This window comes from Astatotilapia calliptera, chromosome 11 (assembly GCF_964374335.1).
Source record: "Astatotilapia calliptera chromosome 11, fAstCal68.1, whole genome shotgun sequence".
NCBI classification, from domain to species: domain Eukaryota; kingdom Metazoa; phylum Chordata; class Actinopteri; order Cichliformes; family Cichlidae; genus Astatotilapia; species Astatotilapia calliptera.
The window spans coordinates 23789360-23806705 of NC_137432.1; the positions used below are offsets into that span (position 1 = coordinate 23789360).

General features: G+C 39.9%; 2 protein-coding genes across 4 annotated transcripts; both read right to left on the reverse strand.

Annotated features, from left to right (window-relative positions):
- Nucleotides 1–687: 687 nt before the first annotated feature.
- Nucleotides 688–7042, reverse strand: leng1 (leukocyte receptor cluster (LRC) member 1). 3 transcript variants are annotated; one of them, XM_026184316.2, is made up of 5 exons: nt 6871–7042; nt 6481–6708; nt 4259–4447; nt 1889–2178; nt 688–1753 (listed from the first exon to the last, which is right to left on the reverse strand). In XM_026184316.2, the coding sequence occupies exons 2-5, from the start codon at nt 6610–6612 to the stop codon at nt 1534–1536; spliced, it is 831 nt and encodes a 276-aa protein (XP_026040101.1). In that variant the 5' UTR covers nt 6613–6708; nt 6871–7042; the 3' UTR covers nt 688–1533. The 3 variants fall into 3 exon arrangements, with proteins under 3 accessions (XP_026040101.1, XP_026040102.1, XP_026040104.1); XM_026184317.2 differs by having other exon boundaries at nt 6481–6653; nt 6871–7037; XM_026184319.2 differs by having other exon boundaries at nt 6481–6653; nt 6974–6997.
- A 54-nt stretch (nt 7043–7096) lies between these two features.
- tmc4 (transmembrane channel-like 4) lies at nt 7097–17301 on the reverse strand. The gene is made up of 16 exons (XM_026184206.2): nt 16979–17301; nt 16715–16901; nt 13796–13938; nt 13492–13692; nt 12881–12954; nt 12214–12359; nt 11851–12001; nt 11550–11708; nt 11314–11471; nt 10327–10453; nt 9729–9826; nt 9419–9602; nt 9195–9325; nt 8874–9029; nt 8689–8767; nt 7097–7480 (listed from the first exon to the last, which is right to left on the reverse strand). The coding sequence occupies exons 1-16, from the start codon at nt 17028–17030 to the stop codon at nt 7388–7390; spliced, it is 2139 nt and encodes a 712-aa protein (XP_026039991.2). The 5' UTR covers nt 17031–17301; the 3' UTR covers nt 7097–7387.
- Nucleotides 17302–17346: the final 45 nt, after the last annotated feature.

The window sequence follows — 17346 nt, forward strand, 5'->3', positions numbered from 1 at the left end:
GCGCATTGTCATGGTCCGGCTTGATCATTCACCACAGCCTCATAGTATCAAAACACACCCGTGATAATGCGCCCACAGGGGAGCAAACGAGGCGGCTTATATCGATCTGGGATTGGATTTTTAAAATCCACATAATATCACTTAAGGATTCATATCATGACCTTTGGGTGTGATGTGATTTGTGCTCTGGCATCCTATAAGATAATCTCAGAAACAAAGCCATAAATTCACCTTTTAGAGGTTATTACAGCCAATCTAAGCCTAATAAACTTATCAAAAAGAGCCAGCACATATGCCACCACAAACTAGCTATATCACCTATAAAAGTAGTTTTGCATTGCAGGGTGGGTACATTTCCACAGCATATGCCTGTAAAATCTCAAATCCTTTGTTCTGGTCACCGTCACACACACAAAAGGTCATTTTTTCACAGCCGTGTTCTCCTATTAGGAAAAGCACGAGTGTTACTATGAACGTTAGCGATGGCTCTGCTCTATTCGAGCATCCTGTAAACTGTGAGTGTGAGTCAGCACAGCGGCATGACCCCGAAACTGAAGCAGTCGTCAGTAATTTCAACAGTTCTACCTGTGCTTTTTCTTTTTCTGTGAGTGATGCATGATATACATTAAACACATACACAAAATAGAGAAACGGTCAGTTCGCCTCAAAGATGAGTAGAGAGAGAGCTTTTTCCTGGAAATAATAATACTTTTATTGTTGCCATTGACATTTACAGTGTTTCTTTAAACCAGCAGTGTCACAGAATACTGAAAATATTAATTATGATTTTTGTTTATATTTGATAATCATACATTATAAGGGATTTGGATCGGTGAAGAGAAGAGTTGTCGAAGATACGAGCCGTGGAGATAATCTTCCTCTGAAGCGCTTCTTTAGAGTCAGGGTGAGGAGCTCTGTCATTCTGGAAGTACTCTGAGCACAGCCGCTACTCCTCCACATCTAAAGGAGCCTGCTGAGGTGGATCGGTCATCTGAATATGATGCCTCCTAGGTTAAATGTTTTGGACATGTCCTACCAAGAGCAAACCTTGGGTTTGACCCAGAGTATGCTGGAGAAATTAAATCATTATATCCCTCTTTCTCTGGTTTGGGAATGTCTCAGTCTCTCCCTCAGAAGACCTGCAGGAGGTGGATGCATGCATGTATGGAAATGGCCTAAAACTAGTAACTCAAACCATCGCAGAAGACGATTTAATGTAAATGTTTTTAGATTAACAGACTCTTTAGATTGTTACTGTATATGTCCTGCTAACAGCTGTTCACACAGCGCTGTCTTTGCTGGCGTGCTGAGCATCAAGCCCCCTGTGATGGGCCATCTGCCCTGCTGATGTGTTCATGGGTAAAACTCTGCAGATAAATTTGACCTCTGCCCCTCATGCGAGTAACAAATAATAAATAAAAATAAACGATCACAACGCTGAAGGCTCAGACTTTCTGTTTGTATCATAGTGAGTTCACAGTGACGCCGTCCTGTGAACGTCTTTATTTGGAGTCTGTAAACAGCAAAGAGAGCTCAGGATTTTAAAATCTCATCTCTCCAGCTCTCCCGGTCCCGCCTTTGTCGCTTTCGGGCTAGTTCTGGGAAGTATGCGCTGTTGTAAGGCCTCTCCCTCTCGCTCACTTCCCTCCCAGGCTCCTTTCCTTTGCCGCTCCTCTGCTCCAGAAGTGCCTGGGCTCTCCTCCTTTCCTCAGCCTCCCTCTGTAAACGCTCAGCACGTAACCTTTCTATCGAGCTGGAAGAGACCAGACAGACATTTTGTTACCGACCTGCTTTGATATTCACCACAAGATCGCTTTAATTTGACTTGAGCCCCAGTAAAATACTAAGGGGGATAAAACTTCCAGACAATCAATACTGGTATTCTTACCTCTCGCCGCTGCTCCTCTTTTCCCCTTTGTCTCTTTTTTCCTTTTTCTTGCTCTTGTGCTCCTTTCTGTCTTTCTCTCCGAGAGCTTTCTTCATATCTTTCAAAGGATCCAAACTATCCTTCAGTCTACGATCCTTCTTCTCTCTCTCCTCTTCACTTATCCCTTTTCTCTTTTCTTTTTCTTTGCTCTCCTCTTTGTCTTTGCTGCTTTTCAGATACCACGGCGTGACCTCAGACCCCGGCTGGGGTCCCAATGACACCAGTAAGCCAATGGCTCTTTCCTGCTTCTCCTAGAAAGCAACAACAGAAAACAAATATTTTGTGTTATTTTTTTCATTACTGTAGCACACTTTTTGTTTATACATGTGTTTGTTTTGTTTATACAATGCCCAACAGATAGGAGAATGTAAATATCTGAGTAGCCAGACGGGACATTAACCTGTCTTTAACCTTCCACGAGCTCCATAGTACTTGTTCCTAAGTGCAAATAGCAGAGCTAACTGTCTGAGGCATCATGTGTGCCGCATGCTGTGTGCTATTTGAGCAGCTCCCTCACATAAAACCAGCAGTGGGAAGATGTCAAAAGCAAACTATTTCTTGTTGTGTGATAAAGGAAAACAGTGGGAAAAAATGCGACCTGATACTCTCGACCGTATTCCAAGCTAAAGTCGAAAAGGTCTAGAAGAGCAGATGAACTGCTTTTTGATTGGTCTCTATCTTAGCTTCATATTGTTAAAACAGGAAGTTGTTGATGGGGTAGGAAAGTTTGAAAGGTACGAAACTGGTAAAAGTTTTTGTATTTTGTAGGTTTGGCCTGTGGGTGTGGGAAAAATAGTTTCTGGTGCTAAATATAAAAAAAACAATAACAAGTTTCACTTACATGTATGAAATTCTGTAGCCTGACTTAAACCTGCAATATTTAGAAAAAAAGCCTCTTGGAGACATGCTCTAAACCCAACAGGAAGTCCAGTGTTTTAAATGTAAAATGCTTTTTTTCAGGCAGTACACTTTATCAAACTCCTCTTAGAGAACTTTAATCTAAAGACCTTGGCAATGCCAAACTAAGAAGTTTTTGAGTTTGTGTTGTCTGGTGCGTCCATGTCAGCTCAGCAAATTTTGATTAGTTGCCACAAAAAGCTCTTATAACTCAAATGTACACTGTCCACTCTGTCCTCAGCTTGACGTCCTGGAAGCGAGTCTGGAGACATCTACACAAAGTCAGCGCGACAGCTAGTGGCAACAGGAAATCAGCATTAGGTGATAAATCGTGGCTGACAATATCCCTTTTGAAATCCAAACACTCAATACAGCAACGTGACATACAATTAGTAGGTGTTCTTGAAAGAAAGAAAGTGCTTATACAAAGTGTTTGGAAGTAGTGCATATACACATATGTATATACATGAAAGGTTACCAAGGAAACCAGAAATGTTTTTGAGAGCGTTTTCAAAATGCTGCGTTTTCCATCAGCAAAAACGCTGTCTCAGTGTGGACAGGAGGCCGAAACAGAGAGAAAACAATGCGTTTTCAAACGACAACGCATTAGTGTGGACGTAGCCTGAGTGTAGCGTATCTCATTATGCACCAAGGTGTTTCCCACCACACCACTTCAAAAATTCAACTTCCTGTTGAGTTCTGAATTTACTGAAGCAAAAAATTTTAATTAACTAAAACACAACAACTGTTATGGATATTCTCTGCTATTAAAACAGGACACACAATAAACTAATATACTTCAGCAAATCATTAAATAAATGTAAATGGTACTAAAGTGCCTCTGCTTTGCCATCAGCAGCATTTTGGCATTTTCTGACCTGTGATTGGAAAGCCTTGATCACATCCACGGGCTTTAACTTGTATTTATATTGTCTGTCTGAATTAATTTCCCACCCGTCTCATGCTGCATCTATTTACGCTGCATGCATACATACTGGCACTGGGCTGCAGAATAGAATAGCAGGTATGATGACAACAAGACAAAAATTTAAACTGATTGCATTGCTTTTTAAAGTGTGGTGATAACAAACCACTCAAATGACATCTGAGAAAACTACACCCACTAATGATGAGATTAGATAAGAATCATCTTTTCTCTGGCAACATTTCAAAAACATACAAAGCATTTAGCATTTTTGTGACTGAGCTGAAAAGCAAGATTTTGCAGATCCACTCCTAACTACTAAAGGTTTTTAATGGAAAAAATGAAAATGTAAATGGTATTCAGCACTGGACCTGCAACCACAGACCATGCAGGACACTGAACCCAGATGTGGTACCAAACTTGCAAAAGCTTTGCTATCATTCAGCTGCTACGTCAGAGCAAAAGAAAAGCATGAAAGAGAAGACTGACAGAAGCAGCAGCACGGACACCTTTTCTTCTTTCTTTTCCCTGAGATACTCCTCATTCCCCTTCTTCTCCGAGGACTCCTCCAGGGGGAAAAGATTGAGATGCTCCAGAGCTCCACTTCCTCCACCCTGTTCCTCATCACCATCATCTCTGCTTCCTCCTGTTGGCTGAAGAGCAGCTCGGGCTTTCCTTCTCAGATACTCTGTACGTGCCTGTAAACAATGAACAACAATTAAAGGACATTCATGGGCACGGCAAAGCTTATTTAACCTTCATAATAAAAAACTAAACTCAAATCATAAATACTTAAGTTTTCTACTGGTGCCAATTTAGAGACGTACAGTACATTTACACCAATCTGAATAGTAACACACAGGAAATGTTAGCATTGATTTCCAGGTGTTGTTGTTTTTTTTTAAATATTAACAAAAGACAGCATACAACAGTAAATGTGTTGTTTTTTACAATTGTAGAGGATAGGCGTGCACTAGTGAGAGATCTATTAGGGATGCAGTGATTGCAAAACTCTGGACCAATACTGATGTTTAAAATAACAACTTGTTTGTTTTTTAATTAGTATATTACATATTTTTACCATTAACTATCCACCCTTTTTTGGCAGGGGAAATAAAGAAAAGATCACTACACCGTTTGAACATTTAGTCAGCACAAAAGTTAGCTGACACATCAGAGAACCAATGCTAATCAGCAGTCAACAAGGACAGTATCTGATGCTTACACTCTACCTATTATAATGCATACGTGGTTGCTAATATTTAGTCTGCTTTCACTCTGTTGTTTCATAAAAACAGGGTGTTTCCTGTCTCAGTGTGGGCCTTTTAAGGGGTTCTGGACATCTGGGTTACTTAACGTATCAAAGGTCTATATGTTTTCCAATACATTTTGTCTATTTGATCAACAAAAATTTATTTTAAGCTTTAATAAGTTAAATAAAATGGTTAAAAATATTTTTAGTGACAGTGGATGGCAAAAAAAACCCTCACTGATGGGCTCAAAGCTTCTTTAAATACAGTAAAACCCTAATAATCTCTGCAATGCAACACATAAGTGTAGCAGAGAACAATCTGTTCTCGCATGATAACATTTTATTCCGGCTCTGCACGGCCCACTACATTTTACCCCCTGTGATACTGAGCTACTTCAATGTCATCTCCCGTTTCCTGTCCTTTACTTTAATGTACAGTACTGACATTATTGTTTTTGGGTAACTTTTCTGTAATACATTTGATTTCAAAATAATTCTGCCTTTTTAATATATTTATTTTTTAGATTTCCATCCCATTATAAAAAGCTTTAATATTCTACATTTTTATTTATTGTGCAAAATGTAGATTAAAAAGAGAATGCCTTAATTTGCATTTTGCAATTTTTATTCACAACTGTTATTGTTGTTTATAACCAATGTTTTAAATGATTTTGTTGGCAGCAACAGATCTCAAAAAGTTGGGACAGTGGTAACAAAAGGCTGGAAAAGTAAGCTTAACTAAAAGGAAACAGCTAGAGGAATATTTTGCAACTAAGTTAACTGCCAACCGCTCAGTAACATGACTGGATATGCAAAAACTGTGTCTACAAGTTGTGTACCAATTTCAGCATAAAGCTCCTAAATGTAAAGTTACAAAGACTTTGAATATCAATACTAAATGCCTGTGATTTTTGGCAACACAGGCAACAGTGCAGTAAAAATAGGCAGGATTCTGTCATGGAGTCACTGCATGGGTTCAGGAACACTTTCAGAAATTACTGTTACACTTCAAAGTAGCCATATGTGAACATGATACAAAAACGCTGCCTTCTCTGGGCCAAAGCCTATTCAAAATGGACTGAGGCACAGTAGAAACTGTTTCTCAAGGTACAACGTGTGCATTAGTGCCTATGGAACTGGCAGCTTGCAAATCTGGAAAGGTACCATCAGTGCTTCAAGGTATATTTAGGTTTACTTAATTTAAAAATCCTCACTGTTTTCAGCAACACTTTACACAGTATTCTAACTTTTTTGTAACTAGGGTTGGACTAAGAGCATCTCAGGTAGGCCCTACTGAAAAAGGACATTTACTGTATACTTTTATTATAAATGAGTACTTTTTTTTATGTTGTTCAAGTTAGTAACCTTGCTTCTGATCATATCTGGTTTGAATTTGAGGTATCCTGCTCAAACTACATGGGAAACAGAGCAAAAAGTATGTACAGTAACAGCACGCCACGGTCATCCACCCGGAGTCACCTCTTGCTCCGCGCGTTCCACGCGACGCTTGGCCTCGCGCTCCTCCTCTGCTGCCTGGGCCTCGTCCCTCCGCACTCGAGCGACGTTGTCTTTGTTGCGGACATGCCAGCTCTTCTTCGGAAGGATGTTCATTGTTCCCTTGGCGACTGTTACTACTATAGGTTAGCAGTCGGCTAGCAGCGGCAAAAGTGGAAGGAAAACGTGAATAAGTTCCCCCAAATAAAGCCGCTAGTTGTGGAAGGAAATGCGTCAATGCCCCAAAGCGGAAAATAGAATAAAAATATATAAATATACAAAAACAAACTTTATATTTGCAGCTTTGACCTCCCAAGAGGCAGAGCTAACGAGATAATGTTAGCCGATGTTTGCTACTTTCCACATCTACTTTACCTTAAGGACTCAGCACCACGCATAGATATCACATTTCCGCCAATTTAGCAATATTTTTTTAACATTTTACTCTCTAAAACAGGGCCCAGGCACTGTCACCAACTTGTTGAGTGAAGAATTGTTCTTGTTGGACAGGTAGCAGGACCTCACAGGAACAGGCAGACCCAAACAGGAAGTAAACAGTAGCTCCATGTTGAAGCAATAACACAATGGCGACAGCAGAGGGGGCTGTTATGTTTCTCATTTTATTTTATTATGTAAAGAAAAGAATATCTGCTTTGAAGGACAGACAGAAAAGGCACTAATCTATTTACATAGTGGAAATGTTATACTCTAATAACGATAAAGTTTTAATTCTCCTTCTTTATGTATTCCTTTAAAAAAAATCACAACTTTTAATACAGTTATCTTCGTGCAGACGTGTGTGGTAAAACCTAGCCTGCATTAAATTATAAACATAAAAACAAGTCTTATTATGTTGTTTTCAAGACGGTAGATCCTTGCCCATATGTCGTGTTCAATCTTGTACTCCTGCATGATGTGTCGGTATATGAGCTTGCCGACTCAGGCTCTCAATCTGCTTGATCAGGAACTGTTTGTCACGGCTCTCCTGTAAACCAAAAACTCATAAGTCCATGTGAGAATCAGGAAACCATTTAACTTACTGTTTCAAAGTGAAGCCTAATGACGTATATAAAAGATCACCATTTAATTTCGGGACTGTAGGGTCATTATAAACTGTAAGGTAATTAACGCAGATAGGTTTGTATATTTGGACTGGACTGTGTGTAGTTGTTGTAAAGTGCCTGTGAATGCATCCTCTTTGAATTCCAAGATTTTACCTATCAACACATGATATTAATCCTCGGCAGGTTTTAAAATTAAGTTAATGTAAATACACACAAGCAGAAAGTTATTATATATTAGACTGTTTCATTTTGTAACAAATACTGAAACATGATGCAGAAGCAGTTGTAGAAAACTGACAGTACAGTTTAAAAAGACTGGCTCGTTTGGAAAGGTTGCCAGGAGAAAGCCTATTTACTGTAAATCATGGCAACACAGCTTAAGTCTAAACAAACCTTAAGACTTCTGAAACAATGTCCTTTGTTCAGTTTAGACCAAAGTGGCGATCCTTGACCATAATGTGTAGCATCATGTTTGGTGAAAACCAGGCACAGCATATCAGCACAAACATTTCAAACCAACTGTCCAGCACGGTGCTGGAGGGGTAATGATTTGTGCTTGTTATTTGCACCCACTGGACCTGAGCACTTTGCAGTGATTGAGTCAACCTTAAACTCCTCTGTATACCAAAGTATTCTAGAGTCAACTATGAGACCATCTGTCTGACAGCTAAAGCTTGGCTGAATTTGGGTCATGCAGCAGGACAGTGATCCCAAGAACAGCAGCAAATCTATAACTGAATGGTTGACAAAGAAAAGAGTCAAGGTGCTGCAATTGTCCAGTCAAATTCCTAACCTTAAACATATTGAAAAGCTGTGGTGGGCCAAAATTCCTTCATAACAATGTGAGAGACTAATAAAGTCATACAGTTCTAACAGCTACTGAATCAGGAAGTGTACCTAGTTGTACCTAGTTTGTCACACAGCGCTTCTGCATTTTGGCATAATTTTTGTTAAGTAATCACATGGTGTAATACATCATGTTAGAGTCTGATAAGGACCAGATGATTTTTTTTGTTACTATGTCCTGAACAATTGAAAGAGGGTGTATTTACTTTCCTTCTTTGGCTTTTTCCTTAAGTACATGACTTTATCTAATAATAATAATAGTAATAATAATAAAGCAGTTTACCAGTTTAAGCTGAGCTTTTAGCAGTGCAATGCTTCTCCCATAGACAGTTGCTAAAGCTACGACATAGCACATCACCACACTGCCAGGGAGAAGAGAGACATAATATTACTCCATGAAATGCACAGTAAGGACTATTTAATATGCAGGTCATCATTACACAAATAGCATACTGAGAGTTCACGCACATTGCTAATGCAAAAAGAGGGATGGAGAACGCCTGGGAGCCGACGAAGAAGAGAAACTCCTGTGTGACGTTAGAGAGATTGTTGAATGAGTCTGGAACAGTTGACCACATGGTACTGGATGAGTGGAAAGGACCACAACCATAAGAGGGACGGATCCTGTTTGAGGAAGAGGGACACACTTGTCCTCAGCAATGTTAAATAACATGAAAAATGTTTTCATGCAAAGTTTATAGCAAGTATAGCAAGACAGCAAGTTTTCTTACAGTGATGCAGAAAAAGCAGTTGTGTTGCAACTGTTACAGGTAAGTATGAAACACTCACTCAGAAAGACTGTAAATCAAGACAACTGTTGCCAAACCCCATCCAAACAGGAGCACCACCAGAAAAAAGAAGGTGGAGGTGGTAGAACGAAACGTCCTCAGCGCTGGCCGACAGTTTTGGAAGAGTGTTATCTGCGGGGGGAAAGTGGCAATTTAATAGTGGGTTAGGGACACAATCACCAAGCAATGTGTGACGTGTTGGCGGTGTTAAAGCTAGAGCCTCACCTTCTTGCAGTAAAACAGGATGACAAACTTCAAGGTGTTGATGGCGGGCAGCAGAGGGCAAAAAAGAGCTCCCACCCAGACCACAGTCTGACCATAAACCAGGCCAAGCACATTGGAGGGAACCACAAACTCCTGCCGCCCCACCCACTGAACAGGCTTACAGGAACAGTTATCCACCACAAGCCTACCACATACACAAAAAAACACTACATAGCTGAACACAAGACTGATTGACCAGTATTCAAATATACAGCACGCATTTGCATGATGTGCATTAATACGACTCATATCTTTATGCTATAAAAAGTACCTGCGTGGAAATTCAACCAGCAGAAAAACAGCAACGGTGATGAGGAGGTCAAACATTGTGAGCTTGTACATTTCCTGCCCCACACGTGTTTCCCAGCACTACCAATAAGAAAAGATAAGATTGTCTTTCAGTGTGGACATGCTGAATATATTCAAAGCTGATGTTACTGTTGTGTTAACCTCTTTGTCTGCACACACAGGCTGTTATAGCAGCTGTTAAAGAGCGCGTTTTGTATTTTACTCAAGCCTCCGTCAGCGGAACGAGGCAGTCGCAGAGCTGCTACTGTTCTCCCCAAGAGATCAAAAAATATTTACTGAAAAACCTGACATGCTTTACCATTATTGTTTATGACTTTTTAAAATACAAACGGAGTGTAAATGAGTTTCCAGTTCAATTATTCTGTCAGTTTTTCTTTTGCACGTCGAAGCCTTCAAGGGATCCTGTTTAATTTACCCAGCAATGTCTTGATCCAGCAACAAACTGAAAGCACTGCTTTTTCTCATGACAGACAACTTAAACACAAACAACAGAAGGTCTGTCATATAGGACCCCCTCCGCGCTGTTACACTCTGAAAATGAAGATCAGTAATATAATTACTTGGAATTCTTTGTAGTTGTACCCGCACAGTGTACAGTTTCCTTTGAGCTCGTTAGGGTAGCAGGTGATCTGACTCCACAGGGTGTAGAGGAGGACGCCCAGACTCACCAGACGCAGAAACACTGCCCTGGGTGTGGAAGAGAAATGGGTCATTTTCATTCATCTAATTTTAATTTCACACTAATCTTACTTGATAACTCAACATAGATAAGGATACACTACCATATTTACAAGTTTGTTACATAAAACTAATGACCAGGTTTAAAGCAGGGAAGGTTTTAAGCTGTTTTTTGTGTTTATTTTACCTTGAGGGCCCCATGAACAACGTTTTAGCTGATGTAAGTTGTGTGGGAGCCAGGGTGAGCTAGTATTTTTTTTAAAACTGAAGGACGTGGCACACGAAGTAACCTGAGCTGAAATTGAATTGTAGAACAGGTAAGGTGGTGATTGCAGCATAATTTCCTTCGTATTGCACACTATATTGGAGAATCATGGCAAAAGCATTATAGCATTATAGCCATAGTGGCCAGATAATAAAACATGTGGGTTAGATCATATTTATCATCAGGCATTTAACATTTTGCTGTTTGTTTGATCCATGGCTTGTGACTAGACCCATTATTGTCTGCTCTGTTAGAGCCAGTCGTTAAGGATGAACCTGGCAAGCTAGGCAGTCTTGATAATTATGGGCCTAGTTATAGTACTATGATTAAAGTGAGTAAAATATTTATTGTGTTTAATATTCTGGTCAATTTTTAAAATAGGTGCAGCAGCATCATTATTATCAATAGTTGTTATAGTGTTATAATTCTGCATTTACTCTCTTATTTACAATAAAAATTTCCACATTTGCTGGAGTTTGTCATATCTCATTGTGTATTTGTGATAAGAAGATATGGGCTTGGAGCGACTGATCAGATTTTTTTTTTCAAGCATTACAAACACAAACAAATTAAATGCATGTGACATAATCTCTTTCTCACAAACCTTAAGAGAGCCAATATGATAGTAGTGCTGGGGGAGTATTGCTCTACTAAGGCGATCTTGTCACACAGCAGAGGCACCACAAAGTTTCCAGCAGTGATGACCATGGACGGGAGATACTGAATAATAAAGCCAAGGATCCCTTGCTCATCAGCCCTATTCTGTTTAGCAGAAATGGGAGATGGTCACCCAGAGCTTCAAGAAGATCATGTTGGCATCATTATTTTTACATCGTTTACCTGGCTGAACTGTGTGGTCACATAGATGCCGTAGAAAGCTCCTCCAATGAACCCAAGTGAAAGAAAAGTCATTAAAACACGCAGAGAGTATAAAATCACTTTTTTTGATGTTGACAGATCAGCCTTGTGTCTCTTTCGACTCTCCTCCTCCAGATCCACCTGGCCGAGGGAGAGAAGAGAAATGAGGGGTCACCTGAAGGCACATCGTGTATACGAAACTGTGGAGCAAAGCTGCCACGTGTGGGTCACGTTTCTCTTTTCCAGCACTTCATCCTGTTAAGTAGGATAGATCCCTTCTGACCTGTAGCTGGTAGAGGATGTTTTTCTGCTTCAGTTTGGTAGCTCTGTCTCCCAGGCAACTATAGTCCCATCCGGTGAACACGACCATGCTGTAACTGCTCACTCCAGTGCTGCTTCCCGTTGCCACAGCAACTCGAGCTGCAGTCCCCATCCTGTGTGTGAACAGCCAGTGAAAAGGATACAGACAGAAGTCAGGCTGACTGAACTCAGGACTCTAAGCTAAACATGCAAACACACAGCCTTTATTTACATAATGCATCCGTTTAACACGAACTATAGTGTCTCCAGACCCCAGGAATTCAGTAAAACAAACCCAATTTTGCTGTCTAAGCAAGAACCTGGCCGTTACAGTCGTGGGACTGACCGTGTTATCATGCAGATGAGACAAAAGGCAAAGTAGAAGACAGCAGTGAGGATGTAGGCAAGAGGGATGTTGTAGAAGAAGTCCCTGTTCGGCATCTCTGTGATGTTGTAGTAGCCATAAAACAGGTATGAATACTCCATAAAACCCTGTAAAGGAGAGAAGAATATCCAGCTCAAGATGCAATTACATTTTGCCGGCTGAGAATAAAAGCAGGAGAATTGTGCAATTTCTTCACTACAATATATCGCTAGATTTATTATTTAGGCCTATATTGTAGGCTTCAGCTCCAACGTGAAGCCTAAAAGCATAAATGAACCAGTGTCATTCACATAAAACACTTTGACAAGGTGCAGCAGAAAAGCACAGGTGTAAAGCCTGAAATGAGTCACAGCTCATTCAAACTAGCTGCTTTAGTTTCAGTGTTGTGGTTCTGCGTGTGCTGCCTTACTTTCATACTCATGCCAACATAGTGTCAGTAACACCCATGACTTTCTATTTTCAAACCACCACACACAAAAAGACATTATTACTCCAGCTGTACCTTATATGTGTTCTCGGTGTCACCTTTTTGCAGAATGAAAGTGGAATGACAATTCTATGAAAGTCTAAAGTGCCTCAAACTAAAGTGCAGGTCTATATACATTCTGCAAGTCTCTCAACGTCTCACCGTTCCCGAAAGGAAGTCGAGCAGGTACTGATAGATCTCCGTTGTGCTCTTAACTTCATACACCTTGCATTTAGCTGGATTTGAAAAAATAAAACACAGTAAACAAAAGGCTTCCTCTGAACATAAAGGTCATGCTGTTGCCTCAAGAATTTATGATATTTGTAAATAAATTAAATACACAGAAAGAGACCGGGAGATTCAATGCAGCTGCAGTGGAAACTATTTAACGTCTAAATAAGATCTGTTTCTTATGTGGCTTTAAAATAATCAAAGGATTTGGAAAAGTCATACATCATCCTGTAAAGCTATTTCAGGTCTGGAGATGATAAATGATATTAGGGATAAACTCATTTTTGTATATATTTGAATGTCACAGATGTGGAATTTTGTATAAATATTCTGCTCATCCACAGGTGAGCAGCCCACATTTTATTTCTGAAGGGAAAACAGAAGGGGTACCACTCTCTCTACTCTTACTCCTACAAATGCAGGGCTGTTGCCTGGAAACTGTTGCAGCAAAGTGCAAGAAGGCTTCCTGTTGTAATTACGAAGAAATGTGATAAAAGATGAGTAACAAGGAAAAAAGGAGGAAATGAAGAAACAGGACGCACCGGTGCAATTTGTTTCACTCAAGTTATTGCTAACAGTGAGGATATCTGTGCTGTTGGTGGTTGGTTGGTGGTGGTTGGTGGATCTGAAGACAACACTGGGAATGAGGACAAACCCAGCAATCAGAAAGAAGGACACAAAATTCAGAACCACCAAGAAGCGAAGGAACACGAAGTAAGACTGGACACCACCTCCAAAGTTCCCTGTGAGGGCAAAGAAACATGGTTTGTTTCAAATGTAAACTTAACGCGTGGGACTGAGCTGCTTCCTTTATTGTCCTTTTATATTAATTTACTGCATGTGTACCTCCAATCATTTGCACTGACTTCCTCCACAATGAGAAAAAGTAAAGAAATTCTTTGCATTTGTTTCTGAGTTTACGCAGCATCTGTCTCCCTCTCCAGGACACATCTCTGGAAAATGCGGGCGACCGCATTTGCTGCACTTCCCTGTGAAGGACAAATAATAAAGAAATTATATTACAACAACTCAAAATTCCCTCACAATTACCAAGTAATTTAAAATAAACTATATATAGGAGAATTATTAAATAAACATGAATTAGATAGCACTTACACAGTATATACATACATTAACAAGCAGTTTTTGTCATTCTGCCTCTGCACATCACCGCAGAGGATTTTAAATCAATCAAGATGTGACTGAAGTGCAGGCTTTCAGCTTTAGGGGCTGTATCAAAAATGTTTTCATTGACAGTTTGTGAATTTAAAGCCATTTTGATAAATAGAGACGTATTTTCAGAGACGTATTGCATAATCATAATTTTAAATGTAAGTATCGCTTTTTAATTCTCCTTTAAATCCTTTACAGTCAACGACTGCGTGAAGTGTATTTGGACATCACCAAATGCTGTGTTTCTTCCCTTGAGGAGTCACATCAGGATCCCCTTCAATTTGCTTACCAGCCCCGTCTCGGAACTGATGACGCCATCATCTCTCTGCTCAATCATGTCTACACCCACCTGGGTGATCCGCAAGGCCAGTAATGTTGTGGGGATGGAGCTGGGCTCTCTTAGGGTGGTGATGGAGAGGCGAATGTTGTCCAGGATAAAGACAATGTTGGATAACTCCTCCCACCCACTCCATGCTAGCTAGCCACAGGAGCACGTTCAGCGAAAGACTGAGATTACCAAAAAGCACCACTGAACGACACATGAAATCATTCCTGCCTGTTGCCATCTCCCTGTACAACTCATCCACCTGATACACTGTGTACTGCAATAGCTACACCCTTTTTGCTCTTCTGCTCTTCTTTCTTATTCAGATATTTATTAGTAAGTGACTTATATATATATATATGTATATATTGTACATATTGTGCTATTTCTTACTTTTTGTATTGCCTGATTTTGTTATTGTTTGTACTGGAGCGCTGTAACCAACATAATTTCCCCAAGGGATCAATAAAGTATTTTGATTCTGATTGCCAGGCTTTTACTGCAGCCTCCTCCAGCTGCTGCTGGTTTGAGGGGTTTTTCTCAATCCACTTTGTCTTTAGTATCTGAAAAGCTGATCTGTTGGGTTGAGATCAGGTGACTGACTTGCCCATTGAAGGATATCCAATTTCTCTGCCTTGAGAAAACCTTTGGGTACTTTTACAGTTTGCTTTGGAGGATTATCCTTTTGTTCTGTGAAACACAGTCTGATCAGTTTTGCAGTACTTTGTTGAATTTGAGCAGAGAGTACAGTTTTGTACTTCACAGTTGGTCCTGCTACTTTCTATCTGAGGTCCCATCATAAATAAACACCAGTGAACTGGTTCCACTGGCAGCAATACCTGTGCATGCTACATTTCCTCCACCATGTGTGACAGATAATGTGGTTTGTCTCCAAACATGACCTGTTTTTCTCCTTCTCCAAACCTTTTTCTTCCCATCATTCTGATACGTCTCAGTTTCATCTGTCCAAACAGTTTTTTCCCATAGATGGCCACCGCCTTCTTCTTCCTTGTGACCAGTGGTGTGAACCCTGTAGTAAACCCTGTGCATTTACACTCATGAAGAAGTTTCACGATTGTGGACTTTGACAATGATACACCTCCTCAAAAGTTGTTTTTACTAGAGCTGATATTATAAAGGTGTTTTCTTCTTAACCACAATAATAAAAGCTGGCCTATATTTTCTTTCAGGCCTTTTTGGTTTTACTGAGCTGCTCAATGCAATCCTTCTTTTTAGGAATGAACCAGTTTATTGACTTCTAAAGTATATTTCATTTTTCTGAAAGGTTATTTTGAATTTTCAGCCTAATTATTGCCTCCTTCGCCTGTATCAACATCTCTTAGAACATTATATATATTCAATTAAAAGACTACTGAATACAAGGTGAACACTGGAAATCAACTCTAACTATCATTCATCTGCTTAATTTGTAATCAAACTCACCTGGCCATGAAACTGCTCATCAATCAACTGTGCAATTACTGTGACTGTGTATACAAATGGCTGTAATTACTAAACAGTTAGTGCAACTCTTTTGTTAAGTCCACTTGATTAAAGCTGGAAGTCTGCACTTCAATCATGTCTTGATTGTTTGATTTGAAATCACTGTGAGGGTGTAGAAACCTATGAAACCTACACAAACTGTGTCCATGTCCTTAGGTTTCTAGATGTAACTGTAGGCAGACACGTACAGTTTAATATACATGAACAACCAGCTGTCTATAACAACTAGCTAATGAAATTGATTGGGTTTAAATGAAGCTATGCGTTGAATGATTTTTCTTCCAGAAATCTACTTGGAAATTATGTTGTGTGTGTTTTGCAGATCCACATTATCCCAGCTCCATTACAAGACTCATGTTATTTAGATGACTTAAGTTTTTATCATATACTGCTAAAAGTTAAAACCCAAGCACAAGTGAAGTTATAAAGTCCAATATATACTATTGTAACAGAACACAGTGAGATAAGTCACAGTGTATGATGAAGGGTGATTATGTTTTTCATTTGTAAGAGGATGAATGTTCTGCTTCATATCGGCCACATACTCATTCTTTAAGACCGCGTTTAAATTTGGGAACATGCTATCATTTACGAGCAATACACTGCTGACTCCCTGACCTTTAAACTCTAGTCATTAATTTACTCGCATTAATTTAGTCCATGACCTCAAATCTGGGCTCTCCATTAACTTTCTCTTTATTTCTCCGTTTTTCCACTGAATTACTGAAACGTCACCACCAAACATTCAGTAGAAAGTTTCATACCTTATAGTTCTTCTCAGGTGCATGGGCAGGGGACTACACCTGATGTCCCGTTTGGGTCCACCATCGCTGTCTTCATCTTCATCCTCGGGGGTTGAGTCCCAGTTGAAGTGAGGATAACTCTGATCAGGAGCTGGAGACGAAACTTGCCGACGCCTGAGTGACTGCTGCTCACCGTCATAACCATTTCCTGTGAGCGAAAGGCATTCAGACATCGTCTAAGAGTTTAAAACAAAACAACAAATACGAGCAGGTAAATCTGATCACCTCCAATGTAATTGTAAATATGAGAGTTTTGTCTCTGTATTTCACCGGCCATCTCTCTGACGAATGTTAACAGTTTTCCTCTACGATCACATCTAATAGCTGACCGACAACAAATCCAGACTCAAACAAATAAGTGAAACACTTCCTTGTGAGGATAATCTGCGTATCCATGACCTGCTTCCTTGTTGTCCCCTTTCACGGACTTTACTCCCTTTGTAAATGACTGCACATGCACTTCCTTATTGGCTTCAACCTAATGAGTTAGCTTTACCCAGCCAGAAGGGAAAAGCACACTGAAAACAAGGATGTCAGATATTTTGTCTTGAAGTGCTAAAATCATAAATGTCTTTGACTTTACAGGAGAGGGG